Source organism: Podarcis muralis, chromosome 15, assembly GCF_964188315.1.
Source record: "Podarcis muralis chromosome 15, rPodMur119.hap1.1, whole genome shotgun sequence".
Taxonomy (NCBI): Eukaryota; Metazoa; Chordata; class Lepidosauria; order Squamata; family Lacertidae; genus Podarcis; species Podarcis muralis.
In genome coordinates, this window is record NC_135669.1 from 7,133,323 (window position 1) to 7,161,129 (window position 27,807).

The 27,807-nt window shown below is 46.9% G+C and overlaps 1 protein-coding gene across 2 annotated transcripts in view; it reads left to right on the plus strand.

The window, feature by feature from the left end:
• LOC114585237 (G protein-coupled receptor kinase 5-like) overlaps positions 1 to 27,807 on the plus strand; it is a 77,445-nt gene that overhangs the window by 38,956 nt on the left and 10,682 nt on the right. The window contains exons 2-10 of one of the 2 annotated variants that reach the window (XM_077919575.1): positions 8,340 to 8,435; positions 11,426 to 11,538; positions 20,075 to 20,152; positions 21,129 to 21,229; positions 21,536 to 21,628; positions 21,724 to 21,787; positions 23,926 to 24,066; positions 25,832 to 26,022; positions 27,632 to 27,669. In XM_077919575.1, the coding sequence (XP_077775701.1) occupies positions 8,340 to 8,435; positions 11,426 to 11,538; positions 20,075 to 20,152; positions 21,129 to 21,229; positions 21,536 to 21,628; positions 21,724 to 21,787; positions 23,926 to 24,066; positions 25,832 to 26,022; positions 27,632 to 27,669 (915 nt within the window). Of the gene's footprint in view, positions 1 to 8,339; positions 8,436 to 11,425; positions 11,548 to 20,074; positions 20,153 to 21,128; positions 21,230 to 21,535; positions 21,629 to 21,723; positions 21,788 to 23,925; positions 24,067 to 25,831; positions 26,023 to 27,631; positions 27,670 to 27,807 lie in introns of those variants that run through there. The other variant, XM_077919576.1, reaches the window with a different exon arrangement.

The following is a 27,807-nucleotide window of genomic DNA, read 5'->3' on the forward strand; positions in this document are numbered from 1 at the left end:
GAACAATTTTGGGGGGGAGGTCCTATTGGCAAAAGCGCGTCTTGGGTTACAACCTGTTTTGGTTTACAAATGGACCTCCAGAACGGATTATGGTTGTAAACCAAGGTACCACTGCACTGAGAAATGTGTCTTCAGTGCTGGATACAGGCACCTTTTGGGACTGAGCTTTCTTTTGAGTCCATATTTGTTGACTGCAGCATTCCAGCTATCTCTGGGAAATTCTGGACGTATGGCAACCCCGGGTACACATGGCACCAATTATTTGTCAAAATTGTTGTTGTTTAGTCGTGTCCGACTCTTCGTGACCCCATGGACCAGAGCACGCCAGGCACTCCTGTCTTCCACCGCCTCCCGCAGTTTGGTCAGGCTCATGTTTGTAGCTTCGAGAACACTATCCATCCATCTCATCCTCTGTCGTCCCCTTCTCCTTGTGCCCTCCATCTTTCCCAAAATCAGGGTCTTTTCCAAAATTACAAATACCCAAATACAGACGGTCATTTACCCTCGCTAGATTCAACGTGCTGCCATCTGCCTTATTGCAGGGCAGATTCGAGGGTAAACCGTATGTGGAACGAGTCTGCCCCTGCGGCTTGATGGAGGTAGAAATTCTCTCTCATGTCTTGTTACACTGCCATTTCTACAGGGATATACGCTCTGTATTTATCACTCCTGTTATACAGAAATCTCCAAATGGGTCCGAATGTCAATGTCTAAACCTCCTGGTAGAGGACAAGGATCTAGAGATCACGCTAAGGGTGGCCAAATTCTGTGCGACTGCCAAAAAACTTAGGGAACAAGCTGTACTACCAAAATGATTAAGGTTTTAAATGACAATTTTAGGTTATATTTTAGTGATCAAGATTTAATATATATTTTTAACTGCTGCTGTATCTGAATTTTCTCTGTTATACCCAATTGCAATTCAATTCCTGTTGTGTTTTATGGTTTTCCTGATACTGTAAGTGAGCTGGAACTGGTCTGTGACCATAATAACAAAATTCAATTCACATGGCACCATGCCCATGTCATCGCTGTCAGTTGGTCTGTGCCATTCCCCCTCCTCACCATATTTCTCTTGTCTATGAATGAAATAGGCAAAAAAGGACAGGATGCAGATATTTGGCTGCCTCTGTATACCAACGTATCTGTATGGAGAGACGCATAGCAGTGTATCAGCACACTAGTTTCCAGTCCCTGCCTTTTGAAAGACTGCATGTGAAAACACTGAAGGAGTGGAGGGGAAGAGAGAACAACACTGCACTGATTTGAAAACATGTCCACCTGTGGTTGCAGACAACATGGCTAGTAGCTGCTGCTTTGGATGACGTCATCACACCAAGGTGTGCACAATTGGAAGCCACTGTGTGCACAAGTGCATCGATGACATGGGGGATGATGTACCTCCAAAGGTACCTGCATCCCATGTTGAATGCACATTTTTGTGCAGTGTGAACATGCCCGTATGCATACACAAAATGTAGATCCCGCGAGCTTGAAGTCTGCCTGCCTCTGCGGCAGGGTTTGCGCATTGGGCATCAGTTTCTCCATGGAGCACATTCAAACCCCAGGGCAGTCAGGCAGGGAAAGCTGAACATGGGAGCCGTTTGGGAGAACCTGGCAGGCGAAAGAGGCTGTCCTTTCCTTCTGGTCTGCCTTGATGAGTTAGCAGCGGTTGATTCATATGAGTGGGAGGTTATAAACCAAGAGCCAGGCGCTGCCGGGGCCTATGGGGTGGGGGTGGGGGGAGATGAAGAGGGCAGGTAAAGACCGCAGGAGGAGTGGACGTCAAGAGCAAGATCAGATCCTGCTTTCCCAGCGAATTGTACGAAATGCTCTTGGTCATATTTTGAAAGGACTGCAATTTGTTGCAAACTGCAATTTCTTATCTTTCTCCCTCCTTTGGTGGAGCAGGGAGCTCAGATTGGACCACTTTAAGGGTGCTGATCATTGCTCTCCTCGCTATGCTTACCTTCAGCGGCCCACATATTTTGGCTGATGTTAACCGTCGGCCAAAAAAGAGTTCTTGCCATGACTCACTCCCACTAGCAGCAAAGGTCTTTTCCTAGCTTTGCTAGTGAAGATCTTTTACCAGAGGCGCCAAGCAAGGCTTGTGTTAGTCCTTAGTGAGTGCCTGGCACAATGCTACCAATAGACCGTTGCCCAGCATCAACCTCGAGCCCCGTCTCTCGCTGTGTGCCTGCTTGCCAATGCCCCTGCTTGGGGTTAGCAGCTGCTCTGAGAATAGGCTGTTGGGCCTTTGGTCTGATCCAACAGGACTCTTAATATGTAAGGCCTAAGCTTTCCTTCTGCGGAGGGCAGTGGAAGACAGGAGTGCCTGGCATGCTCTGGTCCATGGGGTCACAAAGAGTCTGACACGACTAAACAACAACAACAAAGCTTTCCTTCTGAGCCCAGGGCTCCGGCAGATACTGATCTGTTTGTCCACCGACCAAAACCCTGCACTCTCTTACCCCATGCCACCACGTTCTTTATAGCTACATCCATGCCAGTTTGGTACATGACTGCCTCTAACCAGGCAGAACTGGCACAGATCAAAGCAAGATCAGCGGAGGGTGTACAATGCTCTCCTAGACGTATTTACTGAGAAGGACTGGCTCCAGCTCTGACGCTCAGCCTATTCATGCTGGAGGAAGTGGATTGATTCCAGCAGGAAGTTCATACCCAGTCAATTCCCCAGAGAGCCTGGAGAGACAAGGGCTCTCCACAAGCTTTGCGAAGGGATTCCACGGCAGGCGTGAGCGCCGTCGGTCATTTTGCAGAGCAGCGTCTGCTTTGGCGGGGGTCTTTCGCTTCCTGTTTTCTTACCTTGACGTCACGGGTCCTTCGATGGCAGCCGGTCAAAGGGAGAGGTTGTTACTGGCCGGCAACCAGCCCTGAGCATTCCTGAGGAGTGCTGATGTCACCTACCCACAGGGATTACTTCATAAGTGAAGTATTTAGGCCTCGGTGTGAATAAGAGAAGGGGGAAGGAAGAACGATGACGAAAGTAGGAAGCTGGCCCATGCAGTACCACCCACCCACCCACTCCCCTTTCCCCCCAAGCAGTCGCCTCATCTAGTACACATAAAAATAATAATTAAAAAGCCCCACCACAAAAATGGTGACATCAACCTGCGTCGAGCATAGCCAGCAGGCAGGTTTTTCCATTTCCTGATCTTTAAAATAAATCAATAAACTAAGGCTGCATACACACCATACATTTAAAGCACACACACACACACCCCACAAAAATTCTGAGAGAACTGTAGTTTACCTCTTAAAGGGGTAAAGGGACCCCTGACAATTAGGTCCAGTCGTGGCCGACTCTGGGGTTGCGGCGCTCATCTCGCTTTATTGGCCGAGGGAGCCGGCGTACAGCTTCCGGGTCATGTGGCCAGCAAGACCAAGCTGCCTCTGGCGAACCAGAGCAGCGCATGGAAACGCCGTTTACCTTCCCGCTGGAGAGGTACCTATTTATCTACTTGCGCTTGATAGTCTTTCGAACTGCTAGGTTGGCAGGAGCAGGGATCGAGCAACGGGAGCTCACCCCATTGCGGGGATTCGAACCACTGACCTTCTGATTGGCAAGTCCTAGGCTCTGTGGTTTAACCCACAGCGCCACCCGCGTCCCAGTTTGCCTCTTAGAGAGCCACAATTCTCAGCACCCTTAACGAACTGCAGTTCCGGTATTCTTGGAGAAAGTTGTGCACTTTGTATGTTAGGAACATAGGAAGCTGCCTTATAGTGAGTCAGACAATTGGCCCATATAGCTCATTATTGTCTGCACTGACTGGCAGTCACTTTTCAGGCAGGCTTCTCTCTGAGCCCTACTTGGAGACATCGGGAATTGAACCTGGGACCTTGTGCATGGGGAAGCAGATGCTCTTAGACTGAGCTACAGTCTTCCACCCAATGTATGGTGTGCATGCAGCCTAAGGAACCCACATGTCTCCCTCATCCAGGAGGGTTGGGGTTTGTTTGTTTTTGCAGAGAAGGCCACAGAAATGAGTAATGGACCCGCTCTCCTGCCACGTGGCATGGCTGCCCATGTTTCAGCCACACCTTTCCAGCAACACACATCCAGCTGCTTTGGGCCCTCAAATTTCAGCAGCACCCTGGGTCATGCTAAAATTTGGTGAGGCCCCCCCACACCTCTCACACTCCATTCTACAGTGTTGTTTTGGTGCCCCCTGCAGAGTGGCACCCAGATGGACCACACTGGGCATGCTAACCTAAACAGAGCCATCTTTACCCAGGGATGCAAGGGGCGCGGTGCAAAATGTATACCTACTGCATACTGGTCCCTCTTGATTAGTGGCAGTGAAAAGCAATGGAGCAAAAGCCCCCCCGCCTCCGTCACTCTGTTACTCCGTAGCGTCAAACAAAAGCAGTTTTTTCCACTGTATCGTAGTTACAGGTGAGAGAGCGATCCCCCCCCAAGAAAGGTCAACAACTTTGAGTTTGCCCCCCTCTAAAAAAAGGGGTGCAGGGCGGATCTTTGCACCCCGGCGGCACATATGCTAAAGATGGCCCTGACCCTAAAACCACCTCTGGCTGGTTGTCCTGGTGACGCGGGGAACAGAAAGGGGTAGGTAATAGGTAAAGAAGGAGAAGGAGAATCGGCAAGGTTTATGGGAAAGGCCAGAGTTCAGTGGTGCAACATCTATCCTGGGGCACACATAGAACACAACACCAATTCCTGGATCAGTCGTAAACCATCTGTTCTGCTGGCCCCCCAGTGTCCCAACAGCGTGGAACCGAACATAGCATGCCTCCAGCGGTCAGCTCCTTCCCCTCCTCCTGCTGCTGCAGAGGGGAAGGAGGGTCAAAGCTTCTTCTTCTTCTTCTTCGGTGATCACTCGCAGTCAAGTAAGATTGTCTTCCATAAACACAGTTTTAACAACGAGTCCGTAGGTGACTGTGGAGGCCAATTCTGGATCCACACGTCCTTCCAGAGTGGGAGCATTGGTTTCCGGGTGGGAGTTGATCACGGTGTGGATTTGCCAAGCGTGCCTTCCTCCTAGCACGTTTCTCCCTTGTGTCCTGAGTTCGAGTGTCTTCAAAGCCCATGACACCTTTGGTAAAGGCTGTTCTCTAACTGGAGCGCTCGCAGGCCAGTGTTTCCCAGTTGTTGGTGTTTATACTACATTTTTTTAAAGATTTGCTTTGAGACAGTCTTTAAACCTCTTTTGTTGACCACCAGCATTACGCTTTCCATTTTGAAGTTCAGAATAGAGTAGTTGCTTTGGAAGACAATCATCAGGCATCTGCACAACATGACCAGTCCAACGAAGTTGATGTTGAAGAATCATTGCTTCAGCACTGGTGATCTTTGCTTCTTCCAGTACACTGATAGTAGTTTGCCTATATGGAGAAATTAAGAAATTGTGAATTAAGAAAAAGATTTAAATAATACAAGTCTTCTTTAGGAATTTAAGGATTTATACATATTTGTTTATCTGGTAATCTGTTGTTTCTTTTTCTTTTATTTGGAATGTATAATCTTTACCATCTAAGAAAACCAATAAAACGCAAAATAAAAAATAAAAAATGGAGATACAATCATGGAAAAAAAAGAGAGAAGGGGCAACAGATTGAGAGAGAGAGATTGAGAAAGAGAGCTGTTTAATCCTACAGTGCTGCAAACCCGTTACTTTATCGTGGTGTGTTGTTTTTTTCATATACATGTCTGTCTTGTAAATATATGCATGTGTATTGTGTAGATGTGTATGGGTTATTTGAATATAAGTCTGTCTCTGCTCTCTCTCTCTCTCTCTCTCTCTCTCTCTCTCTCTCTCTCTCTCTCTCTGTCGTGACTAAGTGCTAGGATTGGGTTATTGTTGCCAGTGAGTTCCTAGGCAGCGCTGGGCCTGCATTGTCTTTGGCGAGACCCAGGTCTCCACAAGGCAGCCAGCAAGATAAAGAAGAGGATGGCGCATTGTTCTTAGAGGAAATGGGAACCACCTCTAATCTCTGACTCCGAGGCTCAGCATGAAAGTGAAGTCCCTTGTCATCGGAACAGCCCCCCAAAGGTCAATGAAAGGCAACGCTCTTGAAAGCAAAAGGGTGATGATCACTTGTTGCAATTCCAGAAAACTCGGCATCACTCCCCAGAGCATGCCTGCACAGTGCGCAGGCCCAGCCCCCTCGGTCATGGGGTCAAGGTGGTGCGCTTGGTCCCAGATTCAACCCCTGGTGTCTATAGTAAGGACTGGGAATGTCCTCTGGAGAGCCTCTGCCTGTCAGTGTCCGGAATATTGAGCTAAAGGGACCAGTGAATCAGACTCAGCATAAGGCAGCTCCCTGTGTCCTTGTGTTGTTACCCGAAGTCTTACTTGCTTCGCCAAACCTTTATTAGGCATTACAAATACAGGCCATCATAAAACATCCATATATATATATATTTTAAAAATATGTACAAATAAACAGCCATGTAAAATATGTAATAATGAGGGTTTCCGTTGGGGTTTCTTCCCGCTAAATAGTGCCATTCACCGCTCTAAGAGATACTATTGACAAAAACTCAGCCACTCTTGCAGTTATGTCTCGGTTAATGTCAGACAGATAGGATCTGATATTTTCATTGTGCCGCAATGCTAGACTATCCAAGAAAGGGGCAAAGCACGTGTTTGCATAGCTGGTTGTACAATGGACAGTAGAGAAGAATATGTTCTACAGCATCCGGATCGAAGTCTTATCCTTTGTGTGTTTTGGTAATTTACATGTCTGTTTTAGTTGTGCTCTTGTATTCTATTGTTATGTGTGCCATCTTGAACATTTCTAACTGAATATATAAACCAGAGAACAAATTGTAACATAGAAATTTAAACATTACAGAAAGCTTGCAACTTATGCAGGGGTTATGTTCCAGGGATAGCGCCTAAAGCCAAACCCACGTATAGTCAAAACATACTGGGTTAAATGGGGGGTAGGATTGCCAAAGCTTTTTTTCCTGGGTGCCCATCCCTTTTCTGCCCCCTTTTAAATTCTTTTTTTAAAAAATGCCAAGCTGATGCACACAAGTTAAATGTGCATAAGTTGTGGGTGTATTATATTATGAATTTATTCAAATTTATATACACACATATATGTGTGTGTGTGTGTTACTGATAATATGAAGTGATGGTATTTCATGCATAAAATAATCTACCTATAAAGTCCAACCATTCACCGTTATTTAATGCTCAAAAACTCACTATTTCCTTAAATTCAAAATATCTTCTCCTCCCCCACTGATAATAAAAATAATATTAGAAAAATATTGTAATTATTGTGTTTAAAAAGCCTGCAGTCTTGTTCTGTCCCGATACATATGGATTTGTTGCTTCTGTAATTTTATCATTCCAATAAGCAGTGAATGTTTTTTTAAAAAAATGGAAAAGATAGAAATATGAAATTAATATAAGGGGTGAGCACTATTGTTTACGAACAATTGAGGAAGGACGATCCTACTTCAAAGGGGACTCCTCCATATTGTGACAGCTACCAATTCATGGGTGACAACTCTGTCACTGTAACAACTGCATTTGGATTTCATAATAAACCTTGGGTTCAAATGCTCTCTCTCCCCTCTTCTTTTGCAGCCTGACTGCAATAAGTTCAAAAGACTTCGCTTCTATTTTTTATATTCAGTTTGCCAACTACCTGAAACTGACATACTGTCCTTCCTTCCTCCTCCTCCTCTCTCTCTCTTAAAAAGTCAATTTTAAAACACGAGTTGTGAAGCTGACTTGTTTCAAGAAACTATAGGTAAGATTAACTACAGTTTAGGGTTCGGATGTAATGCTAAACTGTGGTTAACTGAAAACTGAAGCTTCCAGACAGCACTAAGGGGCCCCTTCAATCCTTTGCTGTTGCCATAATTTTTGTAAGTTACACAATCTGGCTTTTCATAGGGTTTGGCTAAGAATCCACAGATCTACAAGTTCCAGGAACCTTGTATGCCTAACCTCTGAAACGGAGGCATCCCAGAAAGAGCCTCTCAAATGATGGACGAGATTTGCAAAGGATGCTTCACCAGCTGCCCCCCTCCAGATGTTCTGATGCATAACACCCATGATATGCATATGCTGGCTGGGCCTGATGGGAATTGTAGTTCTAGACGTCTGGAGGGCATGAGGTTGGCAAAGGCTGGTACAGAAGAAGAAAGCCATTCCTGGCTCCATCTAAACTGTAGTCCCATTTCTAAAGCTAAACCCACATGGTCCTGGTCAAAGTCGAGTTTGGATAAACACCACTCTGGGCTCCATGGAGGGAAGATAACAGATTTCCAGTAAATAAAATGACAAAAAATATTTTTTCTCCTTTAAAAACTTAACCATCCTCATCTATCTTTGCAGGAGGCGGAGGGAAGCGGAAAGGGAGAAGTAAGAAATGGCGAGAGATCCTCAAGTTCCCGCACATCAGTCAGTGCGATGACCTTCGGAAAGGCCTGGGTAAGTGGCAGAGTCAGGCACATCCAGCCAGCTGAGCTTTCGTTCAGAGTTTGGGAGACAGAGGCTGGGTGGCAGAAAGGGGTGCTGCAAGAACCAGCCAGACTTGCCCGCCAGAGGATTTGCAGGGTGGTGGGAGGGCAACAGCAGAGATCATTCTGTGCGCAGCTTACGGGTTAATTCTGTTAGTATTAAAGCCAAGAGGTGGAGGTGCTGCTTAGCGACAGGGCGCATGATGTTTGCCAAGGTAGCCCATACCCTGATGGCTGTGTAGTTCTGAGGTGAGACCTCCTCAGTACGTTAGGTTGATTGTCTCCATGCTATGTAGAAGGCCTGAGGTAAGAAAGAGAAAACCTCCCTTTTCTCAAATCATACGCCGTTTTTCTCCAGTTTCTTCAGTAAAGTATTATTAGGATTATTATTTTTCCTCTGGACTCTGCTTGGATTATTTAAGTGCCTTTGCTAATGTGAGGATGTTGTACAAGGTGTGCTATTAGCAGAGCCTGTCTACTCAGAGGTAAGGCCCACCGTAGCTGTCTTCGGGCATCTGTTTGACATGTAACATTGCAAACTGGAGATGAGGCGTGCATGTCAGCTCTGACCCCAAAGGGCCCAGCAGAGTTGGCCCTACCAAGAGGCAGAATGAGGCAACCACCAGATATTGGTGGGGTGGCAAGGTGTTGGAAGACGGTGCTGTATTTGCCACATGGCCTGCTCTGTGCCCCCTGAGCTAGCCTGCTGCCCTCTGCTGTAGTGGAGGACTCAGTGCACCAGTGCTGAATCCTAGGCCCCATCTGCACTTTACATTTAAAGCAGTTTTATACGGCTTCAACCAGAATCCTGGAAGTGTAGCTTGTTAAATGTGCTGTGTGTTGTGAGGAGACCCCCCCCTATTCCCCTCACAGAGCTACAGTTCCAGATTGATCACCTTTAATGATCAACTCCTCTTCCCAGGGAACTCTGGCAGTTGCAGCTCTGTGAGGGGAATAAGGGGTCGCCCAGCCATTTCCAGCACCCTTAAGGAAATACAGTCCCACCAACTAAAGAACAATGGCAAGAGAAGTGGATGAACTATGCAGAACTGGCAAAAATGACAGAAATCATAAGAGGAAAAAGACAACAGAGGCTTTGAAAAAGATTGGGAACCATTCATATTATATTTGCAGAAACATAGAAAGGCAATAGACTTGATGGCAGGATTTAAATAAACATTCACATTATTAGCATCAGAAAATGTTTAGAAAATAGTGAAACAAGATGATGTATTTAATTTTAATTTTACGTTTTTAGGTTTGATGTTACGTTATTAATAACATTTTCTGTTGAAAGATAGCAAAGCGGGTGAAAATAGAAACAAACCAGAAACGCAAGTTGGGGAAAATCTTGGAGGGGAGGGAGGGAGGAATATATAGTGAACATTAAGAATTTGAGATGTATGTAATGAATGAAAATGAATAATGAATATTTATTTATTTATTTTTAAAAAAGGAAATAACAGTCCCCAGGATTCTTCGGGGAAGCCATGACTGTTTAAAGTGGTACTGTAGTGCTTTAAATGTGTAGTGCAGATGGGTCCTAGGCCGTGTGTGGAAAGGGAGGGTTCCCTCTTGCCCTTCAGGCAGCAAAACGCCTTAGGCTGACTCTGTTTTTATCCCTCTGTGTTTTGAAGACGCCTGCTCTTCCCCCAGGCTCTGGAGAAGTGTGAGGGACTTCTTCTGCGCATGCCTCCCTCCCCATGCTGAAGTTTGTTCTCAAGGCGGGGGGCGGGGGGCTGGGCTATGAGAGCGCGCATGTTCCTGCGGCTCGGACGTGCATTTCCGCAGAGGCCCTGCTCCTCCTTGGCCAAGGGGGAGGGCAGGGGGTCTGAGAGGAGCAGGAATGGAGGTCTCAGCAAGGAGGTGCAGCGTGTCATGGCTGTGGCAGCCAGAGGTCACGGGCCTGGAATGCGCAAGTGCGCAGCTGAGCACAGCATGCAGCTGCCCCGTGCGACACCCAGGAGGAGGCAGCCCTGAGAACCGTCTGCCACGCTGACTTTACGCGCGACCTGCGGGCATATTGGTGGGGTGGGGTGGAGATGGAGGGGCTATCGCTTTCTTAACAGTTCAAATTTTGTTTGTCTTCTCCATACCCCTCGGGACTGGCCATGCCTTAGAACTCCCATTAACAGTCACGAGGCAGCTTTAAAGAGCAGGGTTTGCAGATTGACTCGCGGCCGAAAATGTATAGCATGCTATTCAGTTAAGTTTTACTAAGAGCAAAGCCATTGAAATTAATGACCCTAACTTAGTCGTGTTCATTCATTTCAGTAGGCTTGCCCTAAGGCCTTACTATGCATTTAAGCAGCTTCATAGAACTGTATCATAGAACTGTAGAGCTGGAAGGGACCTTGAGGGTCATCTATGCCAACCCCCTGCAATGCAGGAATCCAGTTTGAAACCTCACTTGGCTTTGCAAATGTGCTAGCAGTTTTATTGCTGCGCCAACTCTGCACAGGCATGGCTTTCCCAAAGAATCCTGGGAACTGTAGTTTCATAAGGTGCAGAGCAGCCTTTCTCAACCTGTGGGTCCCCAGATGTTGTTGGACTACAACTCCCATCACCCCTAGCTAGCAAGGCCAGAGCTCAGGGATGATGGGCGGTGTAGTCCAACAACATCTGGAGACCCACAGGTTGAGAACTGCTGGTACAGAGAGTAATTGGGAGGCCCCCGTTCCCCTCCCAGAGCTACAATTCCCAGTGTTCCCTAGGAAAAGAGATTGATTATTAAACCACTCAGAGAACTGTAGCTCTGTGAGGGCAATAGTTTGTTAAGTTCTGAATTGTAGCTCCTGGCCCAGTAGTCTGCCCACTAAATCACAGTGGTTCTTGAGCGTAGAGAAACTGCTTCTTTCTTTGTACAGTATTCCAGTTAAAACAGCGCACTCAGCTGATGTGTCATTTTCCACCTGCCCGTGAAAAAACAACAACCCCATTCTTCCATTTCTTCCTTTGCAGAACGAGACTACAGCAGCTTGTGTGACAAGCAACCGATTGGCCGGCAGCTTTTCCGACAGTTCTGCGAGACGCGGCTGGAGCTCCTCCGGTGTATCCACTTCCTGGATGCTGTGGTAAGGCAAGTGCCGCGCCTAGAGCGGGTCTGGCTCAGAGGCATGTTTGCTGCTCAGAGCTGTCCACTTGGGCTCGCTTGTGTGATGCTTTCTGGGGAGCCTCTGTTTAAATACTGTATAAGGCTATTGAAGAGGGACGCGGGTGGCACTGTGGGTAAAACCTCAGTGCCTAGGACTTGCTGATCGTAAGGTCGGCGGTTCGAATCCCCGCGGCGGGGTGAGCTCCCGTCGTTCGGTCCCAGCTCCTGCCCACCTAGCAGTTCGAAAACACGTCAAAGGGCAAGTAGATAAATAGGTACCGCTTTATAGCAGGAAGGTAAACGGCGTTTCCGTGTGCTGCGCTGGTGCTGGCTCGCCAGATGCAGCTTAGTCACGCTGGCCACGTGACCCGGAAGTGTCTTCGGACAGCGCTGGCTCCCAGCCTCTTAAGCGAGATGAGCGCGCAACCCTAGAGTCGGACACGACTGGCCCGTATGGGCAGGGGTACCTTTACCTTTACCTTTTTAAGGCTATTGAAATGGGTAGAGCGTAGAACTAGGGTAGAGAACATGCTTTGCATGCAGAAGGGCCCAAGTTCAATCCTCAATATTGCTGGTTAAAAGGGTCTTAAGCAAATCACTGCCCTGTGGGATCAGGCCAAGGACCAACTTACAGCATCCTATTCTTTATATGGTCTCTATATATATAAAGTTAGGTTTTTTAGCATATCATTTTCAACAATTATTAAACATACTTTTATATCTTATACAATTTTTTGACTTCCATCAATCACACCTGAAAAATTTCCAATCTTTTTCACTTAATTTACATTTCTTACTTTCACTATTACATTTAAATATCATAACTAATATCTCTCTTCTTTTCAATATTTCGTATATTCCTCCTTACAAAACTTCTTGTAGTCCTACTAGCATAATTTGTTGATTACAATTGCTCTTCAAATAGCTCGTATATTTCTTCCAATCTTCTGTAAATCTCTGGTCCCGCAGGTTTCAAATCCTTCCTGTCATTTTGTCCAGTTCTGCGTAGTCCATTAATTTCATCTGCCATTCTTCTTTCGTCAGTATTTCTTCTTGCTTCCATTTCTGGGTCAACAAAACTCTTGCCGTACAGCATCCTATTCTCACGGTAGCTGATCGCCTGCCTGTGGGAAGCTTGCAAGCTAGACCTGAGTGCCACCGTGTCCTTCGCGCTCGTGATTCCTGGCATCTGCCTCTGACCGTGAAGGTGGAACACAGCCATTTTGATTGCAGCTCATGGTTTATCTAGAGCGAGACAAACCACAGTCCGGGGTTTGGATGGAGGCTCAGCCCCATGAGGTGTGGTGGCGACAGGACTGAGGGAGGAATACAGAGATCAAAATCTTTGCTCTAGAAACCCACACATGTCTTAGTTTGCACTAAGCCATGGCTTGGTTTAGTATTACATGCAAACCCAGCCTCCGAGAAGAGAGAACTAATTTGAACCCTCACTTGGCCGAGATGCTCAGTGGGTGTCTTTGGGGAGGCCACTATTTCTTTAAAAAATATTTATATTTTGTTGAAAATTATATCTTAGCTTGGTCTCCCTTTCAGGGTTGTTGAAATTTTAAAATGGATGCCACTTTGAACTACTTGGATGGAGAGCTGGATAAAAAGAGAATTAAGTAGCTAAATGTGCTACTACATGACACTGATATCCCTTCCAAGAAGTTCATGCATTGTACATTCATTGCACGTGGCTTTCCCCCTCTAACTTCACAGCAAGCCCATGTGGAGTCATGTATGGTGCTTCATGACGGTGTAGAGATTTGAACCAGAACTCAGCCATGCAGTTTTTAATCAGTCTTGATCCCACACTCTTAACTCAGGGGTTGCTGTGCGCCCACTCGTGCACATGGGTGGAGTCCAGAGAGAAAAGTTATAACACCTGACTGAGCAAAAAAGTGTATAATTTCAGGAGAAAGGAACAGAGAGGATTTGCCTTTCTTAGGCCAGGCCTTGTACATAGAAGGGAGACATTCAGCCAAACATACAGAATAAAAACTTCCTCAAAACTACACAGGCAAGTGGAGCAGGTGAAGATCTTGCTACTCAGCCTTGTTGCTAAGTGATCCCTTTAGGTTATCTGACTTACTGATAGGAGAATTAACCCTTAAGTTACTCACAAAATGATCTCTGCTGTTGCATCTCCAACATCTTCAGGGCTCCCTCTGCTCACTAGAGTTAGACTTGAAAGAAGCGTTCTGCACTAGCCAGTAGAATAGACTAGATGGCAGGGTGTGTCTGTTGCCCACAACAGTTTCTACAGTTTGCAAATGGGGGCCCAAAGGATAGTTGACTCCTGCTCTACCTGTCCTAACCATAGTGAAATATGTAGTTCACTGTACACCTCTGGACATAGGCATTATTCTATTTTAATCACACCCTTTCTTCAAGGGGCTCTTCTTCTTCCTCTTCCTCCTCCTCCTCCTCCTCCTCCTCCTCCTCCTCCTCCTCTTCTTCTTCTTCTTCTTCTTCTTCTTCTTCTTCTTCTTCTTCTTCTCCTCCTCCTTCTTCCTTCTTCTTCTTCTTCTTCTTCTTCTTCTTCTTCTTCTTCTTCTTCTTCTTCTTCTTCTTCTTCTCCTCCTCCTCCTCCTCCTCCTCCTCCTCCTCCTCCTCCTCCTCCTTTCTTCTTCTTCTTCTTCTTCTTCTTCTTCTTCTTCTTCTTCTTCTTCTCCTCCTCCTCCTCCTCCTCCTCCTCCTCCTCCTTCCTCTTCCTCTTCCTCCTCTTCTTCTTCAACATCATCATCCATTCATTTAATTTCTATACCACTTTATATTGTTAGGGGGGGTGTCTCAAAGCAGTTTACAACGTACATTAAAACATCAAATAAATCAATTGATCCAGAGTGAATCATTACTTAAAAAGTCCCATATAACATATATATACAGCATAATTAACAGAAAAGAAAAATATTACCTTAAAGATTTCAAAAGAAAACATTACAAAGGAGTTCAACTACAGAATGCCCATTTAACGCAGCAAAGTTAACAAACAAAAATCTTAAACATTTCAAAAGAAAACATTACTAAATGAAGTCAAATATAAAATGCACATTTAAAACAGCATAACTAACAAGAGAATAAAATATTTTCATAATCCTGTGGGGTAGGTTGAGCCAGGATAATGATTTTTTTCAAGTCTGCTGAGTGAGTTTCATAGTGAACAGGGATTAGAAATTGAGGTTCCTGCATGCAAATAACGTTCTAGTCAGCATTGGCTCAAGATATTTTGCTGCCTGAGGGAAAACAGAAAACGCAGACAGAATTAAGGTGGGTATTACCCAAGGCTGACCAGGTTATGTTGGCACCTGGGGCAGAAAAATCCCCAAACTGTATTTCATTTGGAGTAAAAACACAGTATTAATAAACTGAATAACGTACAATTTGCTGCTCTTTCATGGCCTCCAAATCAAGCCGCCTGAAGCAGCTGCTTCCCTCTGCCTAACAGTAGAGCCAGCCCTAAATCTAACCACTTTGCTAGACTCGTAGGATTTCTGGACCGCTGCCTGGGATGTGTGTATCCTTCCTCCATTTCTAGAATCCATGGGCAGTTTTGAAAAAGAGCCTATAGAAAGCCACAACTCTTTCAGATCTCGATTTTTTTCACAGACCCCTTTCCCCTGTTATTTTCACCAAATTCTCTTCCCCGCCGCTGCTGCCTTCCTGATTTGCTCATGAGGGGAAGGCGAAAAAATGAATTCCTGAAGAGCGACCTTTTCCGCTGGGAGAGGAGATGTGTTTCTCGCCCATTCTAAAGTCAACGGTGCAAAAATTCCATTCAGATGACGTATAATTTAAAAGTCAGCCCTTCATCCGAAATAATATCCTAGTGTTTTCATGAGCTTCGCCCCACCACCCCCTTCGTTCTTTTCAAGGCTTGCTGGTTCTGGAAGCATTTTTTGCATCCAGCAGAACAAACTGTTGCTCCAGGTCATGTCAACTCATTTTAAGCTTAAAGGAAATTTATTTTTCTTTCTTTCTTTCTTCTTGCTAGCTCACACAAAGTTTTGATCTGAAATCCATTTGCTCCTACTCTGAGCTTATACGATGCCAAGAGGCACTTTTCAGTGCTGTTTAAGAGGGAACATAAGCCTCATAAAATGATCTGTGTTTCCCATTACCAAACTGTGTTTATGCAATTGAACATCTCTCTCCCCAACTCCTCCTCCGTCCGCATTGAAGGCAGCTTGTCGAACCCACTTAAATTTGTGTCCCTGTGGGAGAAGGGAGAAGTCACGGGCCCTGCTAGCAAATTTTAAACCAGCGTACACAAAAGTTAGGCCTTTTTCTTATTTGCATAAGCTTGCTGCTTGTGAATGACAGGAATGCCGATCTGGTCAGATGGCTGCTAAATGGGAAACACATGCTCGGAAAGCGATCCTCCGCAAGGCTGTGATGGTTGCAGCTAGCAAAAGGCTTAGCGATGAAAACTCGCAGTGCGTTAAAAAACTTGGTTCGGAGCCCTGCTGTGAGCCAGGGACCTTTCTTTACAAGGGAAGTTATGAGAGTTTTTGTCGGATGCTTTGGCTTTGAAGGATTGGAAAGAACCAGCTTACCTTCCTCAAAGTTCAGGGATCCTTTCCGCAACCTACATTCAAAGAATGTACAGTCTGTTCCCCCGTGTACACAGATGGTTGAGTGGTACACTCGTAGGTCATTGTGAACAAGTGTACAGTCTGCGTCTGCAAGAGTTGAGCTGTACAAATCGATAAGGGTACACACCTCCAAACAAACACTTGTAGGTGTGTAAAGACAGCAGAAAGTGGCAGAAAGTGAGGAGGAATTAAAGAACCTCTTAATGAGGGTGAAAGAGGAGAGTGCAAAATATGGTCTGAAGCTCAACATCAAAAAAACGAAGATCATGGCCACTGGTCCCATCACCTCCTGGCAAATAGAAGGGGAAGAAATGGAGGCAGTGAGAGATTTTACTTTCTTGGGCTCCATGATCACTGCAGATGGTGACAGCAGCCACGAAATTAAAAGACGCCTGCTTCTTGGGAGAAGGGCAATGACAGGCCTAGACAGCATCTTGAGAAGTAGAGACGTCACCTTGCCAACAAAGGTCCGTATAGTTAAAGCCATGGTTTTCCCAGTAGTGATGTATGGAAGTGAGAGCTGGACCATAAAGAAGGCTGATTGCCGAAGAATTGATGCTTTTGAATTATGGTGCTGGAGAAGACTCTTGAGAGTCCCATGGACTGCAAGAAGATCAAACGCATCCATTCTTAAGGAAATCAGCCCTGAGTGCTCACTGGAAGGACAGATTGTGAAGCTGAGGCTCCAGTACTTTGGCCACCTCATGAGAAGAGACGACTCCCTGGAGAAGACACTGATGCTGGGAAAGATGGAGGGCACAAGGAGAAGGGGGCGACAGAGGACGAGATGGTTGGATAGTGTTTTCGAGGTTACCAGCATGAGTTTGACCAAACTGCGGGAGGTAGTGGAGGACAGAGGTGCCTGGCGTGCTCTGGTCCATGGGGTCACGAAGAGTCGGACATGACTAAACGACTAAACAACAACAAAGACAGCTGGTCCTTATGCTCTGCATAATACGTGAATTAGCCTTCTGAGCTCTCATTAAAGGGCACAACTTAGGGTGCCCCCAAGCATTGCCAAAAAAGAATTCACTTAAATAGTGCAGACAGAGTCCAGTGAGAAAGGAAATCCTTGACACCATTTCACTGAGGAAACTGAACAAAAGCAGTGTAGAATCTGAAGAGCAATAAACAGAGAGGTTTGCCATTCTCACTTCAGACCTTGTACATGGCAGGGTGACAGTCAACCAAACACACATAGGAAAAACTTCTTGAGCTACCTAGCCAATCAGGATGTGCGCTGCCCCAGGAAACTTCGTGCTATTCTGCCTGGTTCCTAAGCAAACACCTCCACACATCCCCCCACCCCAAAGTTGACTTTGTTGCTAACAAAATTAACCCTTTAGCACATGGAATGATCTCTGCTGTTGCACTTCCAACAGTTGAGCCCAGCCTTCAAGAAGGGGAGCAGTTAAACAGGTACATTATGAAGAACAAATTCATCCCACAGCAGCAAGGAGTATAAATAGAGAAGCACCGGGCATTGAATAGGCACAACTGGATAATAGTAACAACTGTACTCTCCCATCTCTTTTTTCCAGCTGTGGGTGGCCCTGCTCCGCCGTAGCTACAGAGGGAGCCCCTTACAGGCACCCCTGCAGCCCAGGGTCAGCTCAGAGAGCTTTCTTCTACCCCCACAGGAGATGCTGCGCATTCCTTCCCATTTGCTACGCTGCGGCCTTTTCATTAAGGAGAACATAGATGTCACTTGAGCCTTGAGAAAGGCAACGTTTCCTCAGCCATCCCGGCTATATGGGACACCCCTTTGCCCCTGCCACTTCCTGCTTGGGCACGTCCTGCTTTTAAGAAAGAGGAAGGTTGTGTTGTTGTTTTAAAAAAGAGCAAACCCAACTCTATGCACCTGCTCCTCTCTTCTCCTCTGATTGGCTACTTCTTCAACTCTGGCTATTCACCCCAGTTCCATATTTGACTTGAATGCACTCTTGCGTTGTGGTCCGTTCTCTCCAGGACATGCCAGGCCAATTAACCCTTTGCCTGCTCTTCATCCCTGCCACTTCTGTGTGTGGCAGAGGGAGGGTGGCTGGGTGGGTGGGAGAGAGGGCGTTTTCTTGTTTCTCTCCCTCTCTCGTCTCCTAGCACCGAGCTGTGTTCCAAAACAATTGGGAGGGGAGCTGCAGGTCAGATTTTTATAGCAGCAGTGTGCTCCTCTCTGTAGTACAAGGCAAACAGCTTTCATCCTGTGGAAAAGGGCCAGGAAGGAGGGAGGTGGACCCCAGAGCAGGGAAAAGAACATGTTTCGTGTGTGTGTGTGTGTGTGTATTCATAAAGGGGACCTCTTACATGCAAGGTTTCCAGTTCCTGCACTCAAAAACTGCGAGGCACCAAAGCTCTGTCGCAGCATAAAGTAGCTATGAGCAGGTGAGTTGTTCAGTACCAGGCTGATGTACGGCTTGCATTCATAAGTGCCAGCCTTTGCCATCCTGGTGCCCTCCAACTGCTTTGGATGGCAACTGTGCTGGCTTGGGAGTGATGGGAAGCCTAGTCTAAAACATACAAAGGATACCATGTCTGCAAAGAGTATGTGTAGAAAAGCCCTGAAATGATAAGAGGAAGACCAGCAGCAGTGGAGCTGGTCTCTTTGAGCAAATAGGGCAGTGCCCCAGCAGCCTCAAGTCTTGTCTCAGCCAGCCCCCACCTGCCTGCTTCCTTACTTAACAACCAGCCCATGGGGGCACTGCCCACCATGCTGCCCCTCCTTCCTTTCAGTCTTGCCCTTGGAGATCTCAGCAGGGAAGATGGGGACAAAACTAAGAGTTGGTTCTGTTTGTCATTGGGGTCTGGCGCCACCTACTGTCTGCCTCCTTGCCTTCCATCCTACCAGTCCCAATGGGCGCCAGCCAAACTGACAAACAAAAGGGAAATGGGAGCAGGAATGGCATGCCGGAGGAAGCATCCTTTTAATCGGGTAGACTGTTAGTTCATCTTGGTCAGTATTGTCTATTCTGACTGGTAGCATCTCGCCAGGGCATCAGGAAGAGGTCTCTCCCATCACTTCCTTAAAAAATACATGCCTCTGGAGATGTTGGTGGTTGAGCTTGGGACCTTCTGCATGCAAAGCACGTGCTCTGCTACTGAGCTACGGATTCTCCTGGTGCCTGACCCAAAATGCTGAAAGAGAGCCAGCATCAGTCGAGGAGGGATTCAGGGCAGAGGAACGCAAATACATGGGGAAAGAGGGAGGAAGGAGAAAAGGAATGTGTGGGTGTTCTCCAGAATCAACGTTGAACTGAAAAAGGTATTTAAATATACCTTCTTGAAGAAACCAGAGGCCTTTCTTTTGGGCATAGTCGGCCAATTGGTGCCAAAGAAGGACAGAACTTTTTTTATGTATGCTACAACAGCAGCAAGAATACTTATTGCAAAGTATTGGAAGACACAAGATCTACCCACACTGGAAGAGTGGCAGATGAAGGTGATGGACTATATGGAATTGGCAGAAATGACTGGCAGAATCCGAGACCAGGGAGAAGAGTCAGTGGAAGAAGATTGGAAAAAGTTTAAAGTCTACCTACAGAAATACTGTAAAATTAATGAATGTTAGAATGATGTTGGATAGAAACTAAGTGGTCTCCAGCTGTAGTGTTTTAAGAGAATATGAAAAAAAGGGGGGGTATAAATGGGTAAAAGCTTAATGGTAAGGATTTGCTGAACCAATGAATTGAAGTGGAATACAAAAAAGGGAGGTATGAGGAGGTCGGGGAAACAAACTAAAGGAAAATAAGTAATGGAAACTCTATGTGTTTTTTAACTGTTTTTATTTTGTATTTTTCTTTTTCTTTTTAATTTTTTTTAAAAAATTTTTTTCAATAAATATCTTTAAAAAAAATACACGTTGCAGCTCGTGTGTGCATGTCTTTCTCAGGTCTGATCCACCTGTTGCCTTTTCTCCTCTCCCAGGTAGAATATGAGGTTTCCCCAGACGAGAAGCGGAAGGAAATGGGAGAAGAGATAATCCGCAACTTTTTCAACAGCAAGGCAAGTATACTATTTCTGTGGGACAAGGGTAAAAGCGTGTGTCGAGAACTGCTGACGGCTCCCCTGTGTGGTGATTCACTTCACTGCAGCTTCCCAGGAAACTGGCTGACTCCACTGAGGCCGGCCATTGACTCCTCGTGGGCAGGAAAAAGTCTAAAAGGGCATCCTAGGTAAATGCTGCTTTGCTTAGCTGACAAGGCCATGCTGAGCTCTAGTGTACCTAGCCTTGCTCTTTGTTCTTGACACCAGTTTGCCCTCCCATCTCAGATCAGGATTTGCTTTTTGGACCTGACTCGCTGCAGCCCATTTTCCATGCCCCAGTCCTGATATAATCAAGCTGATGTTGGAATTGGGCCTGCCCTTTGGAACTCCCTCCCACTGCATACCGGGCAGGTGCCTCCTCTGTTGTCTTTCTGGCTCCTTCGAAATACATTCCTCTTTCAAACTCTTTATTCCAGTTGATATCTGTTTTGAATTTGTATGGAGTTTATGTGTGTGCTGCTGCTGTTTTAAAATGTTTTTATATTTTTAATTGTTTTACAAAATTGTTTTTATGTATGTAACATACACTCACACAAGTGTGTGTGCGTGTTGCTGTATTGTAAATTGTTTTGGGATGCCTCATGGGAAGTGATTCATAAATGAAATAGATCACCATCAGCGTTGGATCTGTACTGAGGATTACCAGCCTTTTTTGGCCAGTGGGCATGAAGCTTAGCACGCCTTTCTGTGTTAATTGTTTCTAGGGGGGGAAAATCCATTTGCATTCTACTTAATATGGAAAATTACCCCAAAAACAGATTCTCTGCCATTGAGTGGCAGTTCAACAGCACCTGGAGAACATCAGCTGGGCCAAATGGGGGTGGCGATCAGATAATGCTCCAGATCTGAGCCTGCGGTGGAGGCAGAAAGGAAGTCCAGCACTCAAGACACTTCAAGCGTATGTCACTCATGGCTGGTGTTGTTGTTTATTTAGTCCCCAGGCTACATAGCAGAGATCAGCCAGTCCCTCGTGAACCATTGCACAGAGAATCTGCAGAGAAGCGCCTGCAAAGACCTCTTCAGCAGCTGCGTGCAGTGAGTGCCAGGCCCTGGGGAGATGGGTGGGTAGTGGCGGGTGGATTTCGTTCCTTGACACTACAGTACTACGGCCACGTTCATATCATATCACGGTTTATTGTGATGCCCAGATGCACTCACTGGGGCTTGCTGCTTAAGGTGGAACCTCACCTTTCTTAGCAGGCCGAGACAGGCAGGGACCGAATTAAATTTCTTTGTCGATTAAGAAAAGACCACCGGCTCTGGGAGTTGCGACTCCGTTTCATCAGCCCATCTCCAAGCCTTGAAGAGTCGGCCCAGTCTTAATTTGCGTCTTTTTCACAGGCACCTACACGAGTACCTCAGTGGAGCTCCTTTCACGAACTACCAGGACAGCATGTATTTTGACAGATTCCTCCAGTGGAAGTACCTGGAGAGGTAAGGCGGTGTTCTTCATCACCCAAAACCCCTCTTGTTCCTTTGCCAAACTGATGCTCACCTGAATGGAGTTTTCGTGTACTTTGTTGTTTCAGGCAATCAGTGACCAAAGACACTTTCAGACAATACCGGATCCTTGGCAAGGGAGGCTTCGGAGAGGTAGGGAGATGATTGGCAGCCACAGGGGCTGCTTCTGGTGTGAGGCATTGCAGAAAGCTTTAGGCTCCCGAAGACACAGGATACATGATTATCAGATATCTGACCATCTGACTGGTGTTGTTATTACTTACTTTTAGTTATGTATTTATTGATATCCTGCCTTTCCCCCTAAAAACACAGGAAAACCAATTATTAAAACAAAAAAGAACATTGATAAAATTAAAACTATATGCATATGTAAAACCTATTAAAACCATGCCAATAATTACCATAAAAACAGCACAGCGCCAGCCCTTTCATTAAAAGCAGTCAGTCAACCCAAAGCCCGTTGGAAGAAGAAAGCCTTCACCTGCCGGCAGAAGGACAAGGAGGGAGCCAATTGAGCTTCTCTAGGGAGGGATTTCCAAAGTCTGGGAGTGGCTGCTGAGAAGACCCCTGTGAAAAGGTGAATTGCCATGGTCGTTAGTAGCAGTGACTATAGCAAGGAGCCATAGCTCAGTGGCATGTTCTGCACGCAGAAGGTTCCAGGTTCGATCCCTGATGTCTTTCATTTAAAGGATCAGGTAGCAGGTGACGGGGAAGACCTCTGCCTAAGACAAGGGTGGAGAACCTCAGGCCTAGGACCAAGGGGGGGGCCCATGCCTCTCTCTTTGGACCCCGGAACTCTCCCTGGACCACACACCTTACTGACTCAGCTCTGCACCCTCCTTGAGCTGGAGGGTGCAGAGCTGGAGGGTGGCTGGAGTGTGTCCTTAAACTCAGATGGAGGACAGAGAGCGATGCATGAGCACGTGTAGAAACTTGACGGCTGTTCAAAGGTAAAACTTAGGGTTGCCATATTTCAAACAGTGAAAATTCAGACAGACAGAAAAATTGTTGCAAAGTTTTTGAGCATTTTTTTTAACGAGAAATGGCAAAAATGGCACTGCCAACATGGGCTGCTATATGTCTGGATTTCTCCGATTGCGGTCTGGGAAAATCCAGACGTATTGTAAACCTGTATGCCAGCACCTAGAAATGCCGACTAACAGCTCTTTAATTTTCAAAGCAGTTTTAGGGGGGCTCCCTTCAATTCTTCCCCTGTCTGCCGTTTCCTTGTTCCAAATCGCTCTCCCTTGCAGATTTAAAATGCAGATTTGCAGAAACATTGGAGGGGTGATTCGGAGGAAGGAAAGAAGGACCTACCCCTTTCCACCTCTCCCTTTTGCTTCTGAAGTGGTTTTCATCAAGCTACACTTACACGGCAGTTGCATGTATAATGTGCAGTTTTGCCTGATAGTATTCTGGTGGCGTGGGTGGGCAGGGGAGCCATGAGTTTCTTGCTGCATCTGACTGTGAAATTTGAGGGGGTGGGGAGAGACTTCTGAGAGCCTCCCCTGCACTTTGCACCCACATTTGAAGGGGATTGGTCGCTGAGTCCCAATGCAGGACTTGGTGGTTTGCACATGTGCCTTGAAAGTATCTGCAAGGAGGGAAGGAGTCTTATCCTTAACTGAGTCTCCCTGGACCACCTGACATCTGGAATAACTTGTACTCTGGAGGTTCAAGAGTAAACAGAGTTCCCCTGGCTGCCTGTTTTTCTTCAATGAGTGCTAGTGCTCCCAGTACGTTTCCGAGCACAATTCAAAGTGCTGGTGCTGACCTTTAAAGCCCTAAACGGCCTCAGCCCAGTATACCTGAAGGAGCGTCTCCACCCCCATCGTTCTGCCCGGACACTGAGGTCCAGTGCCGAGGGCCTTCTGGTGGTTCCCTCACTGCGAGAAGTGAAGCTACAGGGAACCAGGCAGAGGGCCTTCTCGGTAGTGGCACCCGCCCTGTGGAACGCCCTTCCATCAGATGTCAAAGAGATAAACAACTACCTGACATTTAGAAGACATCTGAAGGCAGCCCTGTTCAGGGAAGCTTTTAATGTTTGATGTATTACGGTATTTTTAATCTTTGTTGGAAGCCACCCATAGTGGCTTGGGAAACTCAGCCAGATGGGCGGGGTACAAATAATAAATTATTATTATTATTATTATTATTATTATTATTATTATTATTATTATTATTATTATCATAGTGCCTTGTCTGAACACGTATGGATCTCTACCCAAATCTGTCTGCCCCGCCATGCCCACTTTTCACCTTGTCCTCAGGTGTGCGCATGTCAGGTGCGGGCGACAGGGAAGATGTACGCCTGCAAGAAACTGGAGAAGAAGCGCATCAAGAAGCGGAAAGGGGAGGCCATGGCTCTGAACGAGAAGCAGATCCTGGAGAAGGTCAACAGCCGGTTCGTGGTGAGTGTGTGCCTGGCATGCTGCTGATATCCCACACGCGCCCAAGACTGACTGCTTGCAGGCCGCCTTCCTCCGACTCCTGCCCTGCAGTTTTCAGGAGCTTCCCTGATGTCCTTTGCTAATGCCCACTGGGGATGCCTCATATAAGAGGAATCTCCCAAGTTCCAAGGCAGCACATCTGCAAAAGGTGGTAGGGCTCATGCTTTGCCTACAAAAGATATGAGGTTCAATCCACGGTAACTCGAGCTAGGGCTGGGTAAAAGACTCCAGTCTGAAACCCTGGAGGGCCACTTCCTTGTCAACGCAGACCATGTAGGGGTTGCAAGCTGCTTGCAGTACTTAACCAACTTCCATGCAGCTTGGTGGCATAATCCTCCACTGAATGCTGCTGGAAAACAGCTGATCCACACTCCTCAGCTGATTCCAGGGTTGTGTATGTGGTGTTAGGGGAGGGGTATTACCTCTGGTGGGGGGCACATTGTGCACCTTCTGGGGTAATTTGTTCACCTTTGGTCCCTATCCTGCACTCAGCTATGACCTGTGGCTCCTAGAAGCTGTCAGCATGCAACAGCGGCTACTGGCCCCACCAGAGAACAGCTTCAGCTGGCTGGGTACATCAGGTGAGGGTAGCCAATGGGTCACAAACCTTTGGTGAGTTAGGGACCTTCCCCTGCATGCGAAGACAGGCTCCCATGGACCGAGTGGACAAGGCCAAGAGTGGTTCCAGTGGTCAAGAAGGCATGCTGCAGAGGGGACAGATGGGGCTTGTCAGCCTGGGAAAGGAGTCCGTCTAGGAGAAGGAAAACTGAACCTGAACTCTAATATTCAGGAGGAAAAAGGCTAAGGAGTAAACCCTACACAAATTTGGAGTCCCAAAGTTGGTTGGATTGTGCCTTGTACACCTCCTTCTGGTGCCAAATGTATTGCTCTGCTTTCTTTTGGACCACATCAGCAAGTCTTGTCCTCGGGGCAGTCCAGGACCTCCATACACGCTGCCCAGGCTTGCGCCCAAAGTTGGTCACTTCAATGCTGTTAATGCAGCCATTTGACTTCATCACTAAATACTTCATCCCTGGAGGCACACTCCATTGTCTCTCAAGGCAGACGGCTGCCAACAACAGCTCACCACCAGTCTCACCACCAACATCCCACCAGTCTGCTGGGAACCAGAGGGATGGATGTCCTGGGACTTCTGACATCCCACAGTGGCTCCCCACTGGAAGGAGTTGAGGATCGCATTAATCTGTGCACCTCTCAACTCTTTCCTGTATCCGTCAGCTGGCCAGCAGCAGGAGGCACATCGCTGAGATCCCATTAAGCACCTCCTCTCCCCTGACTGGACCAGTAGGTGGCAGCAAGGCACAGTGCAATCTCAGTGCACCAGGAGAGGGGTGGGTTTAAACCTCTCCATCCCAGCATGGTGAGATGGGGGAAAGGGCAAGTGGGACGAGATAGTGTATGTGGGGAGGGAATGTCGGGGCGCTTCCCACTGCTGGATTTGGCCTCTGACCCACTGCCTGCTGATGCTTTACCCCCCAGGGGCAAAAATGGTGTCAACAATATTGAGCTAGCTGGACCAGTGGTCTCACATTGCTCAAGACAGCTTCTACTCCTAAACCACTTCTTGGGAGGCATATAGCGAAGATGGGCTGTTGCCTCCATGCCTTGCTTCCTGGTGGGATCTGGTTGGCTGCCGCATGAAACAAGATGGTGGGGTGTTTTTGGCCTGATCTAGCAAGGCTCTTCTTCTTCTGCATGCCCCCAGGTCAGCTTAGCCTACGCGTACGAGACCAAGGATGCCCTCTGCCTGGTCCTCACCATCATGAACGGAGGCGACTTGAAGTTTCACATCTACAACATGGGCAACCCCGGCTTTGACAATGAGCGGGTCACTTTCTACGCTGCAGAGATCTGCTGCGGCCTCGAGCACTTGCACCGGGAGGGCATCGTGTACAGGTGAGAGAGAAGCGGGCAGGCTCCTCAAGCTCCAGGAAGGCGAGGCGCATAGGGAGAGCCTGGGAGCAGGGTGAAGGCAGGGGTGGGAGAGGCCTTTCTCATAGCATTGCTGACACAGGGCAAGATGGAGAAACCCTCCGTCTCCTTTGCACGTGTGGCTGGAGGGTGAAAAGTGTCAGCCCAGACAGGGGTGGCAGGCCTGGCATATTGGTCCCTGCATTTTGAACCTGATTAACAGTCTTATGTCCTTGTAAATGTGTTTGTGGGAGGTGGGGCACATTATTGATTTGGTTTGTTCTTGTTTTTGTTATGTATTTCGTGTTTTATATTTTTATGCTGAGATCCGCCATGAGATCTTCGGATGAAGGGCAATATACTAATACTAAATCTTAAAAATACTAAATACTAAATACTAGTACTTATATTGAGGGACGTGGGTGGCGCTGTGGGTTAAACCACAGAACCTAGGGCTTGCCAGTCAGAAGGTCGGCAGTTCAAATCCCTGCAATGGGGTGAGCTCCTGTTGTTCGGTCCCTGCTCCTGCCAACCTAGCAGTTCGAAAGCATGTCAAGTGCAAGTAGATAAATAGGTACTGCTCCGGTGGGAAGGTAAATGGCGCACTGCTCTGGTTTGCCAGAAGCGGCTTAGTCATGCTGGCCACATGACCCGGAAGCTGTCTGCGGACAAATGCCAGCTCCCTTGGCCTATAGAGCAAGATTAGCGCTGCAACCCCAGAGTCGTCCGCGACTGGACCTTAAGGTCTGGGGTTCCTTTACCTAATACTTATATTACTAATAATTTTCTTCTCCACCTCGTTTTTCATTCCTCCTCCCCCAGTCAGTCTGTGTTCTGTTCCCACTGAACATGGTCAGTCCTCATTGGGCTGTTTTAGGGATCCCTCCCCTAGCCACATTTATTTTTTATTTTTTTGGTATTTCTGCAAACTTTGGGTTTCCCCAGTTTTGCTGTATTGTGCTTGGCTGGTTTCATTTTGGTTCCATTAGTAACAACATTCACAAACTGAACAGTGGAAATACAAGCAAAACTTTGTTCCCGTATGCAGCTGTAAGTTACTGAATCAAGCTTCATCTGTCCAAAACAGTGTTTAAACTTTGACTTAGTTCCTGGAAACTTTGAGCTTCTTTCTGCACCACAAGGGCTGGACATTTTTGCTGCTCTTCTCCCTGTTCAGGACGCTAATCTCTTCTGGAGAGCTTATAATAAACTGCTCCTGAGCTGGCATAATTGTGTGAGTCTCTGCCTCATCCACCTGGGACCCACATTCTCAAATGAAAGACAATGAGGAGATTGCCAGGCAAATCTTCAGAGTGAGGATGTTCCACAGCCTTGGTGCTATTGCTGAAAACTCTCCATCTTTCCTGCTCACTCATTTGACCACTCGTGGTGGCCCAAAGAGTAGGACCTCAGAAGCAGGTGGATTATGGGAGCAGCTGCTTATATCAGATATGCTGGTTTAGGACCCACTTGTACATTCCTCCTTCCCCCCACAAATATCCTATGTGCTTGAAAGGGTTGAAGAACCTTGAACCTAGAAGTTCCCCTGTCTGCCTGCCTCTCATTCTGAGTTGTGTCTGTATCTTTGCTGCAGAGACTTGAAGCCAGAGAACATTCTCCTGGATGATGATGGTGAGTCTTCTTCTTCTTCTTTGGTGATCCCTCATAGCTGAGTAAGATTGTCTTCCATGAACATGGTTTTAACAGTGAGTACGTATGTGACTGTGGAGGCCAATTCTGGATCCACACATCTTTCCACAGCGGGGACAT